The sequence below is a fragment of the Gopherus flavomarginatus genome, chromosome 12, assembly GCF_025201925.1.
Source record: "Gopherus flavomarginatus isolate rGopFla2 chromosome 12, rGopFla2.mat.asm, whole genome shotgun sequence".
In the NCBI taxonomy this organism is placed as follows: Eukaryota; Metazoa; Chordata; order Testudines; family Testudinidae; genus Gopherus; species Gopherus flavomarginatus.
Genome location: NC_066628.1, coordinates 351,262 through 367,007, shown reverse-complemented (window position 1 = coordinate 367,007; position 15,746 = coordinate 351,262). Strand labels below are relative to the sequence as shown.

The following is a 15,746-nucleotide window of genomic DNA, read 5'->3' as shown; positions in this document are numbered from 1 at the left end:
AACACCAACACCTACTCCAATCCCAACGCCAACCCTAACACCAACCACCATCCTAACACCAACACCTACTCCAATCCCAACGCCAACCTTAACACCAACCACCGTCCTAACACCAACACCTACTCCAATCCCAACGCCAACCCTAACACCAACACCAACGTCCACCCCAACCCTAACACCAACCACAGTCCTAACGCCAATCTCAACCCTAACACCAACACCTACTCCAATCTCAACGCCAAACCTAACACCAACCACCATCCTAACACCAACACCTACTCCAATCCCAACGCCAAGCCTAAAACCAACCACCGTACTAACACCAACGCCTACTCCAATCCCAACGCCAACCTTAACACCAACCACCGTCCTAACACCAACACCTACTCCAATCCCAACGCCAACCACCGTCCTAACGCCAACACCTACTCCAATCCCAACGCCAACCCTAACACCAACCACCATCCTAACACCAACACCTACTCCAATCCCAACGCCAACCCTAACACCAACCACCGTCCTAACACCAACACCTACTCCAATCCCAACGCCAACCCTAACACCAACCACTGTCCTAACGCCAACACATACTCCAATCCCAACGCCAACCCTAACACCAACCACTGTCCTAATGCCAACACCTACTCCAATCCCAGCATCAACTCTAATCCCAGCTCCAGCTTCAATTCCAACCCTAACACCAACCACAATCCTAACACCAAAGCCAAAGCCTACTCCAACGTCAATGCCAACTCTGAACCCCAATGCCAACCCTAACACTAACTCCTATTCCAATCCCAGCATCAACCCTAATCCCAACTCCAGCTCCAATCCCAACTCTAACTCCGACAACAATCCTAACACCAATCCCAGCGTCAACTCTATCAGTGACACTATCCCTAATACCAACTCCAATATCAACGCCAACCCTACCACCAACTCCAGCCCCAACCAACCCTAATACCAACTGCAATCCCAATGCCAACTCCAGTGCCAACCCCAGCCCAATGTCAACTCCCATACTAAGCCTAATGCCAACCCCAACGCCGATCTCAACCCTAACACCAATGCCAGTGGCAGCCCCAATACCAACACCTAGCCCAACCATAGTGCCAGCCCCAATCCCTGCCTGGGACCCATTTTCCAAACCGATATGTCAGAGTGTTCCCTGTGCTAGTCGGCGCTCCCCTGTCCAGAGCTAGCTGCATTCCCATCCCGCATCTCCCCAGCAGCAGGGCATTAGCACCCCCAGTTTTCAGCCCACCCCTAAAGGCGTCTTCAGGGACCCAGGTGGGGATTTTCAAATGGAGTCTAGGGCCCCAATTTGGATCCCTTCCACACCGTGCTAATCCTTGGCTAAATCCTGCCAATTTCAAACTCCTCCCCTCCACACTGCCAGCTCCTGAGGCACCAAGGAGTCTCGTCCCAGCAATACCAGGGGTGCAGGGGCACAGGAGGGAGTCTGGACACAGGTGGGAGCAGATGGAGGTTTGGGGGTAACCCATTAACTGGCTTGTTTCTGCTGAAGTGAGGGGGGTGAAGAAGTTAACGTTGGGCTTTGATTTTGCCATCAGTAGGTTCAATGGTTAATGGTGATTTTATGGAGAGGCGTTAACACAGGGGTGGGCAAAATATGACCCGCGGGCCACGTCCAACCCATCAGACCTTTTAATCCAGCCTTCGTGCTCCCGTTGGGGAGCAGGGTCAGGGGCTTGCCCCGGGGGTCTGCACATGCCGTGGCTCTGTGTGGCTCGCAGACGCAGTGGCACAGCCCCCCTCCAGCTCCTGCATGTAGGGGCAGCCAGTGGGTTTCTCATACTGCCCCCGCCCCAAACAGCAGCTCTGCAGCTCCCATTGGCCAGGAACCGCAGCCAATGGGAGCTGTGGAGGTGGCGCCTGTGGACGGGGTAGCACTGCAGAGCCACATGGTCGGTGCCGCGCCTCTGCATAGGAGCCGGAGTGGGGACATGCTGCTGCTTCTGGGAGCTGCTTGAGGTAAGCGCCGCCCGGAGCCTGCAGCCCTGACCTCCTCCCATGCTCCAACCCCCTGCCCTAGCCATGATCCTCCTCTTGCCCTCTGAACGCCTCGGTCCCAGCCTGGAGCCCCCTCCTGCACCCCAACCCCCTCATCCCTGGCTCCACTCCCAAGCCTGTACCCCTAGCCCGAGCACTCACCCCCCCGCCGCACCTCAACCCCCTGCCCCAGCCTGGAGTCGCCTCCTGCACCCCAAACCCCTCATCCCTGGCTCCACTCCCGAGCCTGCACCCCCAGCCCGAACACTCACTCCCCCCACCCCCACACTTCAACCCCCTGCCCCAGCCTGGAGCCGCCTCCTGCACCCCAAACCCCTCATCCCTGGCTCCACTCCCGAGCCTGCATCTCTAGCCCGAGCACTCACCCCCCCACCGCACCTCAACCCCCTGCCCAGCCTGGAGCCACCTCCTGCACCCCAACCCCCTCATCCCTGGCTCCACTCCCGAGCCTGCACCCCCAGCCCGAGCCCTCACTCCCCCCACCCCCACACTTCAACCCCCTGCCCCAGCCTGGAGCCGCCTCCTGCACCCCAAACCCCTCATCCCTGGCTCCACTCCCGAGCCTGCACCCCTAGCCCGAGCACTCACCCCCCCCCCCGCTGCACCTCAACCCCCTGCCCCAGCCTGGAGCCGCCTCCTGCACCCCAACCCCCTCATCCCTGGCTCCACTCCCGAGCCTGCACCCCCAGCCCAAGCCCTCACTCCCCCCACCCCCACACTTCAACCCCCTGCCCCAGCCTGGAGCCCCCTCCTGCACCCCAAACCCCTCATCCCTGGCTCCACTCCCGAGCCTGCACCCCCAGCCCAAGCCCTCACTCCCCCCACCCCCACACTTCAACCCCCTGCCCCAGCCTGGAGCCCCCTCCTGCACCCCAAACCCCTCATCCCTGGCTCCACTCCCGAGCCTGCACCCCCAGCCTGAGCCCTCACTCCCCACACCCCCACACTTCAACCCCCTGTCCCAGCCTGGAGCCGCCTCCTGCACCCCAAACCCCTCATCCCTGGCTCCACTCCCAAGCCTGCACCCCTAGCCCGAGCCCTCAGTCCCCCGCCGCACCTCAACCCCCTGTCCCAGCCTGGAGCCGCCTCCTGCACCCCAAACCCCTCATCCCTGGCTCCACTCCCGAGCCTGCACCCCCAGCCCCAGCCCTCACTCCCCCCTCCCCCACACTTCAACCCCCTGCCCCAGCCTGGAGCCCCCTCCTGCATCCTGAACTCCTCATTTCTGGCTCCACCCCAGATCTCAAAGCCCCAGACGGAGCCCTCATCCCCTCCCACACTTCGAGCCCCAATTTCGTGGCCCGCCATACAATTTTCATACCCAGATATGGCCCTTGGGCCAGAAAGTTGGCCCACCCCTGGGTAAACAACACAGAGCTGAGCACCAAGGGGTTGAGAATCAAGGCTCAGATGTGGCAGTTGCCTGCCCTCAGAGCAGTGGTTTCAGGCCCTCTGCAGACTCAGGCAGGGCCAGGAAAGTGAGGATCGTGGGGCCCAATTCCACGGAGTGGAGGGGGAGTAAATCATGTGGTGGGCAGGGTAAATGGGGCCTTGATTATCCCTCTGCACGACCCTAGGGAGCTGCTCCTTCTCACACTGGCACAAGCTCCTGCTGCCTGCCTGGCAGGGAGGGAGGGGACGTACCGGTTCTCCAGGGAGCCCTCTGGGGCCGACCTCTCCATCGTCTCCCTGGGGGAAGAGAAAAAGGGGGTGAGGCAGAGAACAGGGAGGAGGAGGAAGCTCAACTCCCCCCTGCCATCCCTGCTCCCCATTTCCAGCTCCCTCTGCTCCCCCCACCTCCAGCCCCCTCCATCTCCCCATTCCCCCATAGCTCTCCCACATCTCCCTCCCCGGGGAGCCACCTCAGCTCCCTCCCACCCCCCAGACCCTCCAGTGAGCAATTACTCACCCTCTGTCCATCCTCACCAGGGGGGCCTGGGATGCCCTGGGAACCCGTCTCACCCTGCGGGGACAAAGGTTTGGATCAGCTGGGTGGGCGGGCGGGGAGCCATGGGGGTTGTGTACAGGGGATAACCAGGGCTTTGGGGCTGACTGTGTGTGATGGGGGCACGGCTGCATGTGCTGTGGGGGTGAGTGTGACCGAGTATGTAATTGCAGGGCGGGGGATGCATCGCAAATGTGCCGGATGTGTATGTGTTGTGCTGTGAACTGTGTACAGCTGTGTTGTTGTGCGTACGTGCACAACTGCCTGTGTGCTGTGTGTACTGTGTTTGTGCGACTGCACGTGTGTGGGGCTGCGTGTGAATGCAGTGGCTTTGTGTGTATTGCTGCGTATCTGAGTGTGTGCACACGTAGTTAGGAGAGTGTTAGTGTGTGCGTGGTTGTGTCTATGTGACTATGTGACTGCACGTGCCTGGCTGCACAAGTGGCGGCTGTGTGTGTACTGCGTGGTGCGGTGCGGTGTGTTTGTGGTGACACGGCTGTGGAGACGTGCGTGGTTGTGCGTCTGTAGTGTTCCGCGTGGCTGTGTGCGTAGTGCAGGGTGCATAAGACTGTGAGTAGATTCTGAGGCCAGAAGGGCTCGGCTCCGACGTCGGTCTGCCCCAAAACAAGCCCTGCTGGAACTAGACTGTATATATCTGTGTGCGTAGATACACTTGTGTGCGCTGGTAGGGCGGTGTGTGACTGCGAAGGGGGGGCAGTGGCTCTGGCTGTGTGGTGTACAGTTGTGTGTCTGTGTGTGTATCAATGCTCAAAGGGGGGTGCACAATTGTGTAGCACACACATGGGCTGGCCAGAACTGACTGTGGGGCGGCCCCATCTCTCAGGGAGATCCCAACAGTGCACCTGGACAGTCCCCCCACCTCCCCACCGCAAGGCGCCCGGCCAACGCAACTCACCCTGTACCCCTTGTCCCCCGGCAGCCCCGGCAAGCCATCAAAGCCTCGGTCGCCCTGCAGAGAGAAACACAGAACAGCTCCCTGAACCAGCACGCCCCAGCTGGGGAGACGCCCCTGCAGGACCCCCTTCCAGGGCACCCCATCCCCGGGAGGCGGGCTGCAAATCCCCACTGGGAACGAGGGTGGGCCTGTCCCGCGGGGGCCCCCAGGGATCCTGGTCCTGAAGCAGTGATGTTCCCACACAGAACCAGAGGGTCGCTGGTTGAGTTAGTGGGTCTCCAATATGCTAGAGTGGATCACAGGTGCACGAGGATCACCATGCTGCGTGGGTGGGTTACCAGGACAGTGCATCACCAGGAGATTCGTGCACACACCGAGTGGATCACTCACACAGCAAATGACTAGATCGCTAACGGATCGTCAGGCTGAATGCGCGAGTTACTAGAAGAGTGGATTACCACTGGATCATGCACCATCAGTGGATAACCAGCTCAGGTGATCTAATGATCTTCAGTGCCTTCACCTCATAGACTATTGGTGGATTCGCAGGGGCAATGACCTAGTGGATTACCAGCAATGCAACCTACTGGATCAACACTGCTACAGTCCAGTGGGTCACCAGAGCAGTGACCGACTGGATCATCAGTGGATCTACACTGCTGGGACCTAGTGGATCACCAGCCCAAGGAGGCCAGGCCCTGGTTGGTCCCCCGGGCAGGCTCACATCCAGTGCCTTGTCCATGGAAGCCATGACTCTGTTACCTTAACACCAGGCTCCCCGGGCATCCCCCGGGCACCATCGACTCCAGCACGACCCTGCCAGAGACACAGAGACGAGGTGAGAGGAGACTCTCCAGGCACAGAACTGCCCCTACCCTGGGGTATCCCCACCAGGATGCACACACTTACCCTCCTTCCAGGCTTCCCTGGGGGGCCAGACAGGCCCTGCGGCCCGCGGGGTCCCTACAAAGAGAGAGGGAGGGAAAGGGTGAACAGAGCTTCCCCCACAAGCAGTAGTGGGGGGAAAAGAAGAGGGAGAAATGGGGGTGGGAGCTCTCCAGGGTCCTGGGGGTTAATGGGGGTTCTGGGGGGTCAGATCAGGGTTAGGCTTCAGGGTGGGATGCGGTTCATGGGATCAGGCCGGGGGGTTCTTCCCCAGTGTCTGAGGGGTTAATGAGGGGTGGGGTGGCAGAGAGCAGTAACAAAGGGTAAACAGAGGGGTGGGCGGCAGCGACCCCGGCTCTGGGTCAGGGTTGTAAGTCACAGGATCCAAACAGCCCAGAATAAATCCAGCGTTGAACCAGGGGTCAGAGGTCACTTGCCAGCATCAAGGGTTAGACATCAAGGTCAGGGGCCACTAATCGTGAGTCAGGGTCACAGAACAGAGGTGCGGGTCACAGGTCATTCACCCTGGTCAGGGGCCAATGATTGGGAGTCAGGGTCAGAGACCAGGGTCACGGGCTGGAGAGAGAGGTCAGGGTGAAGGGGTCAGGGGTTAGTGACAGGTCAGATTCCTGAGGTTAGAATGAAGGGGTCAGAGGTCAGTGGCTGAGATAAGAGGTCAGTGACAGGGTCATGTCCCTGGGTCAGAGCAAGAGGTCAGAGCAGGAGCCAGGGGTCAGAGTCGGGGTCGTGCTGGGCTCCAACCCCTTGATCTCCTGCCAAGGCCAAGCCTGTTACCTGGGGTCCAAAGTCTCCAGCTTCCCCCTTCAGCCCAGGGCCCCCTGGCTGCCCCTGGAATGAGATAGCAGAGCAGAGGGGGTTACATAGGGGCAGCACGTGGGCTAAGGGCCACAACCCTCCCCACACTCTCCCCAGGTCGCTGGGACCCACAGAACCTGGGGACGTGAAATTCCAGTGACACTAGTCCCCCGCCCTACCCCCGGCCCCATACCCCAGGGTGCTGGGACCCACAGAACCTGGGGACATGACATTCCAGTGACACCAGGCCCACACACGCAAAGCACGGGGAACACAAGGACATGAAGCCCTAGTGACTCCAGCGCTCCGTGTCCCGCCCCAGGGACAAGCCGACACGTCCCCCTAAGCCCTGACACCCGCCCCCACATCCCCAAAGCACCAGCCATCAAGTAATGCCGCCTCACAGCAGATACCTACCAGGGGCCCAGGCCGGCCGGTGTATCCCATGGGTCCCGGGGGGCCACGCAGGGCCATCTAGGGGTGAGAGAGGAGAAGGAGAATTAGACAGCAGCAAGCCAGGATCCCAGACAAACTCAGAACAAAGCAGGGAATAAGGGGTGGGATTAGAATAGGGCTGAACAGGAAACTTGGGGATCTAGAGAGTTATTGGGGTTTGGGGGGATTAGAACGTGGTCCCAGCTGGGGATCTAAGAGGGGGATAAAATATGAATTTATCAGCATCAATAGACTGGAGGGAAAACAGCGATGTTCGGTGTTCTAGAAAAGAAGCAGCAGATTTACTGGGGTTTCTGGAAAAAGCACATTGTGATGTCAGCAGGGTTCTAGAAGGGGACAAGTATGGTCCTAGAATGGGGGTTCTAGAAGGGTGACAAGTTGAGGCCTCATTGGAGTTCTAGAAAAGGGGAAACTGTGATTTGCTCAGCACTCGGGAGGGTTAATAAGGTTTGAGGTTTGAAGGGAAGATAAATCACAGTCTTAAGGCAATGATCCATGATAGTCTTGGGATTCTAGAAATGCAGTAAAATGTTTTGTTATAAGGGTTCTAGGTGGGCACAGACTGTAACCCCCGTGGTTCCAGGAGAGCAGTCGACTGTAATCTCGTCCTGGTTCTAGAAGGGCAGTACACTGAGATGTTGTTGAAGAACTACTTAACCATAAGATTATAAATGAACCTAGAAAGGTAAGAAACAGGGATCTGCTGAGATTCTAGAAAGGTGACAAACCATTATCCTGCGGTTCTAGACTGGCAGTAAATTGTGACCTTGCGGAAGCTCTGGAAGGGCACAACCACTATTTGGTACGGAATCTTAAAGAGTAATAAAAGAGTGACCCATAACATGGTTCTAGAAAGGTAACAACCCATTGGTATCTGGGTTCTTGATTACCAAATTTATCAGGGCACCAGGGAAGAAAATAAGGCAGGATCTTTTCCAGGCTCCTTGGATCCCCTATCCTGACCCAGCCCAACTCTCCCTGCCCTGTCTCCATCTGGACTTACCCGGGCTTGCTGTAAAATGGCCTGTGCTTGTGCCTCTTGTGCTGACACCGCAGGCCCCTTGTCTCCGCCGCTGCTCCCAAACCGGAACTGGGGGAGGAAAGACAAACCTTCAGGTGTGAAAATCACACTGGTGCCATCCCTGAATTCACATCACTATCCCAGAACTGGGCTCCTGGGAGACATGCCCAGAGCCCTCCCTAGAGCTCCAGAGCCCAAGTCCTGCTCTGTCCTTCTCACTTCATGGGGGGGCAGGCAGATCACATTGCCGGAGCTTCCCTGGCCTGTTCTAGACTCCCAGAGATTTGCTGCAACCTATCCAATTCCAGGCTGCATTCTTGGTATTCCCCCTTCTCATCTAGACTCACACAGACCCACTGCGTGCTCTATGGTTCTAGGTAATACAACCAGAGTACCCATTTCTGTTCCATACTCACATAAGCCCACTGTATATCCTTGCTAGTTCCAGGTAATGCTATCAGCTGTTCTAGACACCTATAGACTCACTGCATCATCTTTGGTTCTAGATAATGCTATTAGTACTAGCCTTTTGCTTCTCAACTCACTGTGCTCTCCAGTTCTAGATCTCACTACAAGGGCTCTCCCTTCTATCCTAAATTCCCATATCCCTATTATGTTAACTACATTTCTAGAGAATAGCACCAGAGTCCTCTGGTCCTGTTCTAGATTCCACACAGGCCCACCCACAGTGCAATCTCCAGTTCCTGATCACATATACAAAGTTTTTCTTCTGATATAGATCTAGACATCTGCTCTGTTTTTAGGTAATATTTGCAGAATCCATCTCATCTGTTACAGCTTTATACTCTGAAATACCTCTGTTTTAGGAGTTACTCTCTGGGTTCTAGATTAAAAGATCCCCACTACATACTAACCAGGACTAGCTAAGAGAGTCAGTCTCCTCTCTCCCATATCTTAGATCCTCACAGATCCACTCTACAATCTTCATTCCAGATCACAGTACTAGAGTTCCCCTTTTTGTTTTAGAATCCAGCTGACCCACTGTATCCTCCCCAGTTCTAGGCCATGCTATCAGAGTTCTTCTTGTTTTACTTTAGACCCCGCAGGCCCACTGTATAGTCTACGGTATTAGGTATCTGAGTTCTTGAGCCCCACAGACCCATTGTATCACCTACTAGTTCTGGATACTGCTATCTGAATCCTCATGCCTGCTCTAGACTTCCACAGACACATCGTATTGTCCCTAGTTATAGGTAACACAATGAGAGTCTTCCTTGATTTATTCAAGACCCACAAACCCACATTATCCTTTCTGGTTCTAGATCACACAATTAGTTCTCCTGGTCTTATTCTAGACCTGAGAGCCCCAACCTTCCATACACTTCCTTGGTCCAGCTCCCACAAGTATTTCTTCTGGTTTTATTCTAGATCCCACAGAGCCACCCAAGCTCTAGGTCATACTATCAGCACTTTCCCCTGCTGTCCTAGACCCTAATCAGCCTACGTTAGCCCATTCCATTCCAGACTGCAGCAGCCCCATCATTAACCCATCAAACACCTCCTCACTCACCGGGAGCATGAGAGATGTGCCAGGGGGTCCAGGTGTCCCATCCGAGCCAGGGAGACCTGAACGGCCAGGAGGACCCTGTTGGAGAGAGAGGCAGAGTGGGAGGTTATTGCATGGGGTGGGCGGGGCTGCGATCTTGCCCTCAGACAGTGCTGCTGCTTCCCCTGCCCTTCTCAGCACCCACAGCTCCCCCAGTGGTGCATCAATCTTCCCCACACACAGTGCGAGTCTCATATTCTCCCAACACTCTGACATACACTGACACTTGCCGGGATCTCTGGCCTATCCCCAAACATCCCAGGCCATTGGTGCTGCGTATGCACAATCACATACGCTAACGCATGCACACTCCCAGGCACTCACACGCACAGCGCCTTCCCCAGCCAAGAGGGCACAATGACATCCCACTCCAGCGCACATTCACACCTCCCCGTGCAAACACACACTCACTCCTCCCTTGGAAGGGAGGCTGCGGTCTCCCCCAGAGCTGATGCCGGACCCACAACCCCTGCCATGCGGCCAGGTTCCAGCTCGCACTCACCCTCTCACCAGGATCTCCTGGGGGTCCCGGGGGGCCCTGTGTGCCCGGTGGCCCCGATATGCCCTGAGGAAACACACGAGAGACACACAGTGAGACTAATGCACCAGCACGGGGATCTGCCCCCAGCCCCAGAGCATCCCCTAGAACTCCCCAGACAGACAGACAGACAGGCTCTTACCGCAGGTCCCTCAGGGCCGGGGGGGCCCTCCACCAGCATTCCCTGCGGAACGAGAGGCAGATAACAGGGTTAGGCCAGTGACAGGCCCAGGTGGGGCGAGGGCACAGTGGGCCGGGGGGGTGGGGGATAAAGCCCCCAGCTGAGGAGCCCTTAGGCAGACATGACCCCAGCCATGAGGTGCCCTAGAGAGACTTGGGACTGCCCTGGTGAGTTTGAAAAGGGAGAAGATCTCCTGACTCATCCACACCCCTCGCCCACTCTCCTCATCAGGAGAGAGGGGCATGGGCTGAGAACACACGACTGTGCACCCTCCCACACACGCAGACATATACTAACCCAAACATGCAAATATTGTGGCATGCATGCACCAGGGTGTGCAAATACACACACACACACACACACCCCGTGGTGCGTAACAGATGCACACGCATGGGAACTAACACCAACATGCAAACTAGATGTGCACACACAGGTACTTGCAAATACACAAATGTGCACCGTAACAGCTGCAAGCACTGACAGACAGATGCAAATGTGAATCTGCATGCAGGGGCTTGTGCAAACTCATGCACACACTCAGAGGCACATGCAACATATGTGCGCACACAATTTTTCACACTTAAGGTGTGACAATACATATATGCTTGTTCACACAGGTGTATGCAGACACACACACGTCTCATCCTGCCACGTGCACTCTGCCCCCCTGCATACATACACTACAGATCACTACGTTCATCGCGCACACGCAACCCAGGGGAGGTTCCAGGCCCAGGTGACCTGTGACGGGGCATGCAGGGCGCGCTGACCTCTGAATAGGGCAGGGGCTGAGACAGGACAGGAGGCACTGGAGGCGAGGTGGGCTCTGTCCCATGCACAGCAGGATATCCTGCTCCTGCCACAGGGTGCATCGGGGGCTGCATGGGGGTGAGGGACCCCACGGCCCGGGCTATGCAGAGATGGGCAACGTCCAGGCATGAACAATGGAGGGGCAGGTGGGAGCAATTGGTCTCCCCGTAACCAGTCAACGCAGGGACCTACCGGTTCCATGACGGCCGGCTCTCCCTTCTCTCCTTTGTAGCCTCTGACTCCACGCACAGCCTGGGGGTAACACACATATAACCGCAAAGAGGGGCCCGGTCAATATAACACACCCGAGGCCCCACTCTGGCACCCTCCCAGCCCTGCAAATCCCAGCTCCTGCACCGGGCAGCAGGGCTTGTCCAGCACCACTCAGCTGCACCACCACAGGCTCTGTTATCTGAGGCTCCCTATCCCCCATGGTCTGAGGAAAAGTGGAGTAAAGTCTGAGTCAAAACTGGTGCAAGGGCTCAGTGAAGATGGAGCAGGGTCCAAACGAGGTGCAGATAAAAGTGGAGCCCATCTCACTAAGATCTGAGTAAAACAGGAGTGAAGTTTGAGTAAAACTGGAGAAAGCTCTGAAAACGGAGCAGGGTCTGTGTAAATGTGGAGTAAAGTCTGAGTGAAAATGGAGTAAGGTACGCATGTCCATGCAGCAGAATCTGTGTAAATGTGGAGTAAAGTCAGAGTAAACCTGGGGCAGGCTTTGTGTAAGGCCCCAGCATTTTGTCCCAACCCTTCAGTTATCCTTCTGGGACCTAGGGAGAGACAGCTGCTGTTTCTCACTGGAGCCCACCCTCACCCCTACCAGCTCCCTTGGAGCCTCGTGAGTTAGGATGCTTTGTTAGCTCTGAGCTAATCAACGCATCGCGACCCACAGCGGCTCTGAACGGAAGCTGAGGACAGGTTACATCACCAGATGAAACACACCCAAGGGGAGGGAGTCAGGGGGAGGAGATATTTAAAGACTCACATCTGGAGATGCCCCTGGCCCTAAATCCCCAGCCCCATTGAGATGGCAGCGTGGGGAGAGGGGAATTACCGCATCCCTTTTGGGGATTATCCCCCCAAATCGGTAATTGACACCAACACTGACAATACTCGGAGAGGTGGGTGAATAACAGAGATGGCTGTACATGGGGATGACATCACAGGGCATAAGATGACATCACAGAGTGGGGATGCCCTGGCGGGTTAGGGGCATTGCCAAGGCAGAGGATGTCATGGTTTCAACATCAGGTGTGATGCCATCGGGGCACGACAGGCCCATCTCTGAACCTACAAGGTGGGGCAGGGTGCTGATGTCACTCCAAGCAAGAAGTGACCTCACAAGAGAGGAAACGCATCATAGGAAATGGAATGGCGGAGGGAAAGTGACACAATGGTCAGTGAGGTGCAAGGAAGGACTGCCAAAGACAGGAAGCGACCCCCACACTGGGCAAGAAGTGAAGGCAGCGAACAGGAAGTAATGCCGCAATGGACAGCCATGAGCCCCACGATGCCGAGCCAACATGGAGGAAGTGATGTCACAACAAACAGGAAATGACCATGACACAACAGTAAATGCTGACAAGGAGGCAGGGATGCCACAAACAAAATGACACCACACAGGAAGTGACAACATGGCAAACAGCGGTGACACCATGAAAAGCAGGAAGTGACACATCAACAAACAGGAATTAACACATCAGAAAGTGATACCACGGCAAACAGGAAATGACACCAGGACACACCAACAAATGGCCACAAGCAGGAAGTGACACCACAATGATAACAACACAGAGCCATGAATGGGAAGTTACATCTCAACAAACAGGAAGTGACACCATGAGACACCAACACAGGACAACAAAAAGGAAATGACACCACAATAAACAGGAAGTGATGCCACAACAGGAAATGCTGCCAACAAAAGACCACAAAGAGGAAGTGACACCACAACAAAGAGGAAGTGACCAGAGAAAGACCGCTCATGAGAGGCCAGCAGGAGGAAGGGCCTGAGGAGACGTCCCCGTGCCCCACTTACGCCTCCATTCTGGGGAGTCTCCGCGGAGAGCACGGGCCCCAGCTCCGATGGCTCGGCTCCCTCGGGAAAGTCCTTATAGACATACTCGTACTCCTGCCCCGTCACAGCTGTGTCCTCCCCCGTCATGTACTCCTCCACAAGCACCTCGTCCTCACCCGGAGCGGCAGGGGCCGGGCTGGGAGCCTCCTGCCCCACGGGATGGGGGAGAAGGAGAAGAAACCCAGCAACACATTAATGCACAGCACAGCGCCTACTGGGAAACAGGATGAAGGAGGTGTGCCAAAACTGGATCCCCCAGACCTCCTTGACTCCCAGCCTCCTCTCTCCCGGCTCTGACCCGTTAGACCCCTTTCTCCGCCCAGAGCTGGAGATAGAACCCAGGAGTCCTGACCCCCCGTCCCGAATCCTCAGTCCTTTCCCCTCTGACCCTGGAGCCTCTCCCCCAGGGTCTCCATCTCTTCCATCGTGGGATCAGCACAGAGGCAGCTCTCAGGGGGACCAGCCTTGAATTGCATTTAAGGCCCCACCTCACTGAGACAGATAGTGGGGCCGTGGGAACTAGTGGGGAGCTAGACCTCGCCCTGGAGCCAGCTCAGCCCCCTGCTCCTTCCCATCCAGCCCCTTAGCCACCCCTCAGTCCAACCCCAGGGCGGTTACCTCAGCCCAGGGCTCCGAGGGGGAGGGGGGAGATGCCTCCAGCCCCATTGTCTCCTCCCAGTAGTCACCATCAGGGTCCTGGTCAGGGGGTAGGGTATAATCCAGGTACTCGCCAGCCCCCCAGGGCTCCTCCGTAGGGGACAGCCCCACATCCTGGGGGGTGGGGGTCAGCAGTTGCCAGGGCCAGGGGGGAACAGGGTAGGAACAGCAGTCATGGGGGCAGGGGAGAAAGATGGATGGATGGATCGATATGCATGTGGATGGATGGATGGAGAGAAGGATGGATATGCATGAGGACAGATGGATGGATGGATGGATATGCATGTCGATTGATCGATGGATATGCACGTGGACGGATGGATATGCACACGGATGGATGGAAGGATGGATATGCATGAGGACAGATGGATGGATATGCATGTGAATGGATGGATATGCATGTGGACAGATGGATGCAATGGATGGATAAACATGCAAAGGGATGGACAGACAGATGGACAGACAGGCAAATATGCACAGGGATGGATGGATGCAGTGGACAAACGGAAGTGCATGGAGATGGATGGAGATACATGCATGAGGATGGATTGACAGATATGCAAAGGGATGGATGGATTAGAGGAGAGAGGGAAAGAGGACAGAAGTATTAGTAGGCTATTCTTGTTCTCCCCCCTGCCCTGGGGAAGGGGCACGGGCAGCTGAACTGGATTCATCCCGGCTCATTTTCCTGGACACACAGAGACAAACCGATCGCTGATGGAATCGCGCCCCCCTGCAGCGCCCCCTGCCGGGGAGCGACTGCCCCATGTCACTCAAGGGGGACTTGGGGTGTCCATTCACAGGAAAGAAGGTGCAAGATAAATTAACACAGAGAGAAAATGTGAGGGAAGTGGGACATGGGGCCTTTCCCCTCTAGGGGGCGCCAGCTCCCACCCGGCCCCAGGGCAGGGACTGGCTGGCTTGGGGGGTGGGGAATGGGGCAGGGGCCTGTCCCCTCTAGGGGGCGCCGGCTTCCACCTGGCCCCAGGGCGGGGACTGGCTGGCTCAGGAGGGCAGGGAATGGGGCAGGGGCCTGTTCCCTCTAGGGGGCGCCGGCTCCCACCTGGCCCCAGAGCGGGGACTGGCTGGCTCAGGGGGGCGGGGAATGGGGCAGGGGCCTGTCCCCTCTGGGGGGCGCCAGCTCCCACCCGGCCCCAGGGCGGGGACTGGCTGGCTAGGTGGGTGGGGAATGGGGCAGGGGCCTGTTCCCTCTAGGGGGCGCCGGCTCCCACCTGGCCCCAGAGCGGGGACTGGCTGGCTCAGGGGGGCGGGGAATGGGGCATGGGGCCTGTCCCCTCTAGGGGGCGCTGGCTCCCCCCGGCCCCAGGGCAGGGACTGGCTGGCTCAGGGGGTGGGGAATGGGGCAGGGGCCTTTCCCCTCTAGGGGGCGCTGGCTCCCACCCGGCCCCAGGGCAGGGATTGCCTGGCTCAGGGGGGTGGGGAATGGGGCGGGGGCCTGTCCCCTCTAGGGGGCGCCGGCTCCCCCCGGCCCCAGGGCAGGGACTGGCTGGCTCGGGGGTGGGTGGGGAATGGGGCAGGGACCTGTCCCCTCTGGGGGGCGCTGGCTCCCACCCAGCCTCAGGGAGGGGACTGGCTGGCTCGGGGGTGGGTGGGGAATGGGGCAGGGAATGGGACACGGGGCCTGTCCCCTCTAGGGGGCGCCGACTCCCACCTGGCTCGGGGGTGGGTGGGGAATGGGGCAGGGAATGGGATTTGAGGCCTTCCCCACATTCCCCATCTGCTGATTTATTTTTGTTGCCGAGGCGTTTCCCGAATGGCCCTGTCACAGACAGACAGACAGACACGAGCGAGATGCACAGACGGGGGGAAGGGAGGGGGTGGG

At 57.5% G+C, this 15,746-nt stretch overlaps 1 protein-coding gene across 1 annotated transcript in view; it reads right to left on the bottom strand.

Moving 5' to 3' along the window:
* Positions 1-15,746, bottom strand: part of LOC127032741 (collagen alpha-2(XI) chain-like) — a 52,356-nt gene that overhangs the window by 36,296 nt on the left and 314 nt on the right. Inside the window, exons 2-13 of the mRNA XM_050920243.1 lie at positions 11,362-11,421; positions 10,321-10,362; positions 10,143-10,205; positions 9,605-9,679; positions 8,056-8,142; positions 7,014-7,070; positions 6,576-6,629; positions 5,805-5,858; positions 5,658-5,711; positions 4,896-4,949; positions 3,944-3,997; positions 3,679-3,723 (exon numbers count right to left, since the gene is read on the bottom strand). Coding sequence (XP_050776200.1) covers positions 3,679-3,723; positions 3,944-3,997; positions 4,896-4,949; positions 5,658-5,711; positions 5,805-5,858; positions 6,576-6,629; positions 7,014-7,070; positions 8,056-8,142; positions 9,605-9,679; positions 10,143-10,205; positions 10,321-10,362; positions 11,362-11,421 — 699 coding nt within the window. The remainder of the gene's footprint in view (positions 1-3,678; positions 3,724-3,943; positions 3,998-4,895; positions 4,950-5,657; positions 5,712-5,804; positions 5,859-6,575; positions 6,630-7,013; positions 7,071-8,055; positions 8,143-9,604; positions 9,680-10,142; positions 10,206-10,320; positions 10,363-11,361; positions 11,422-15,746) is intronic.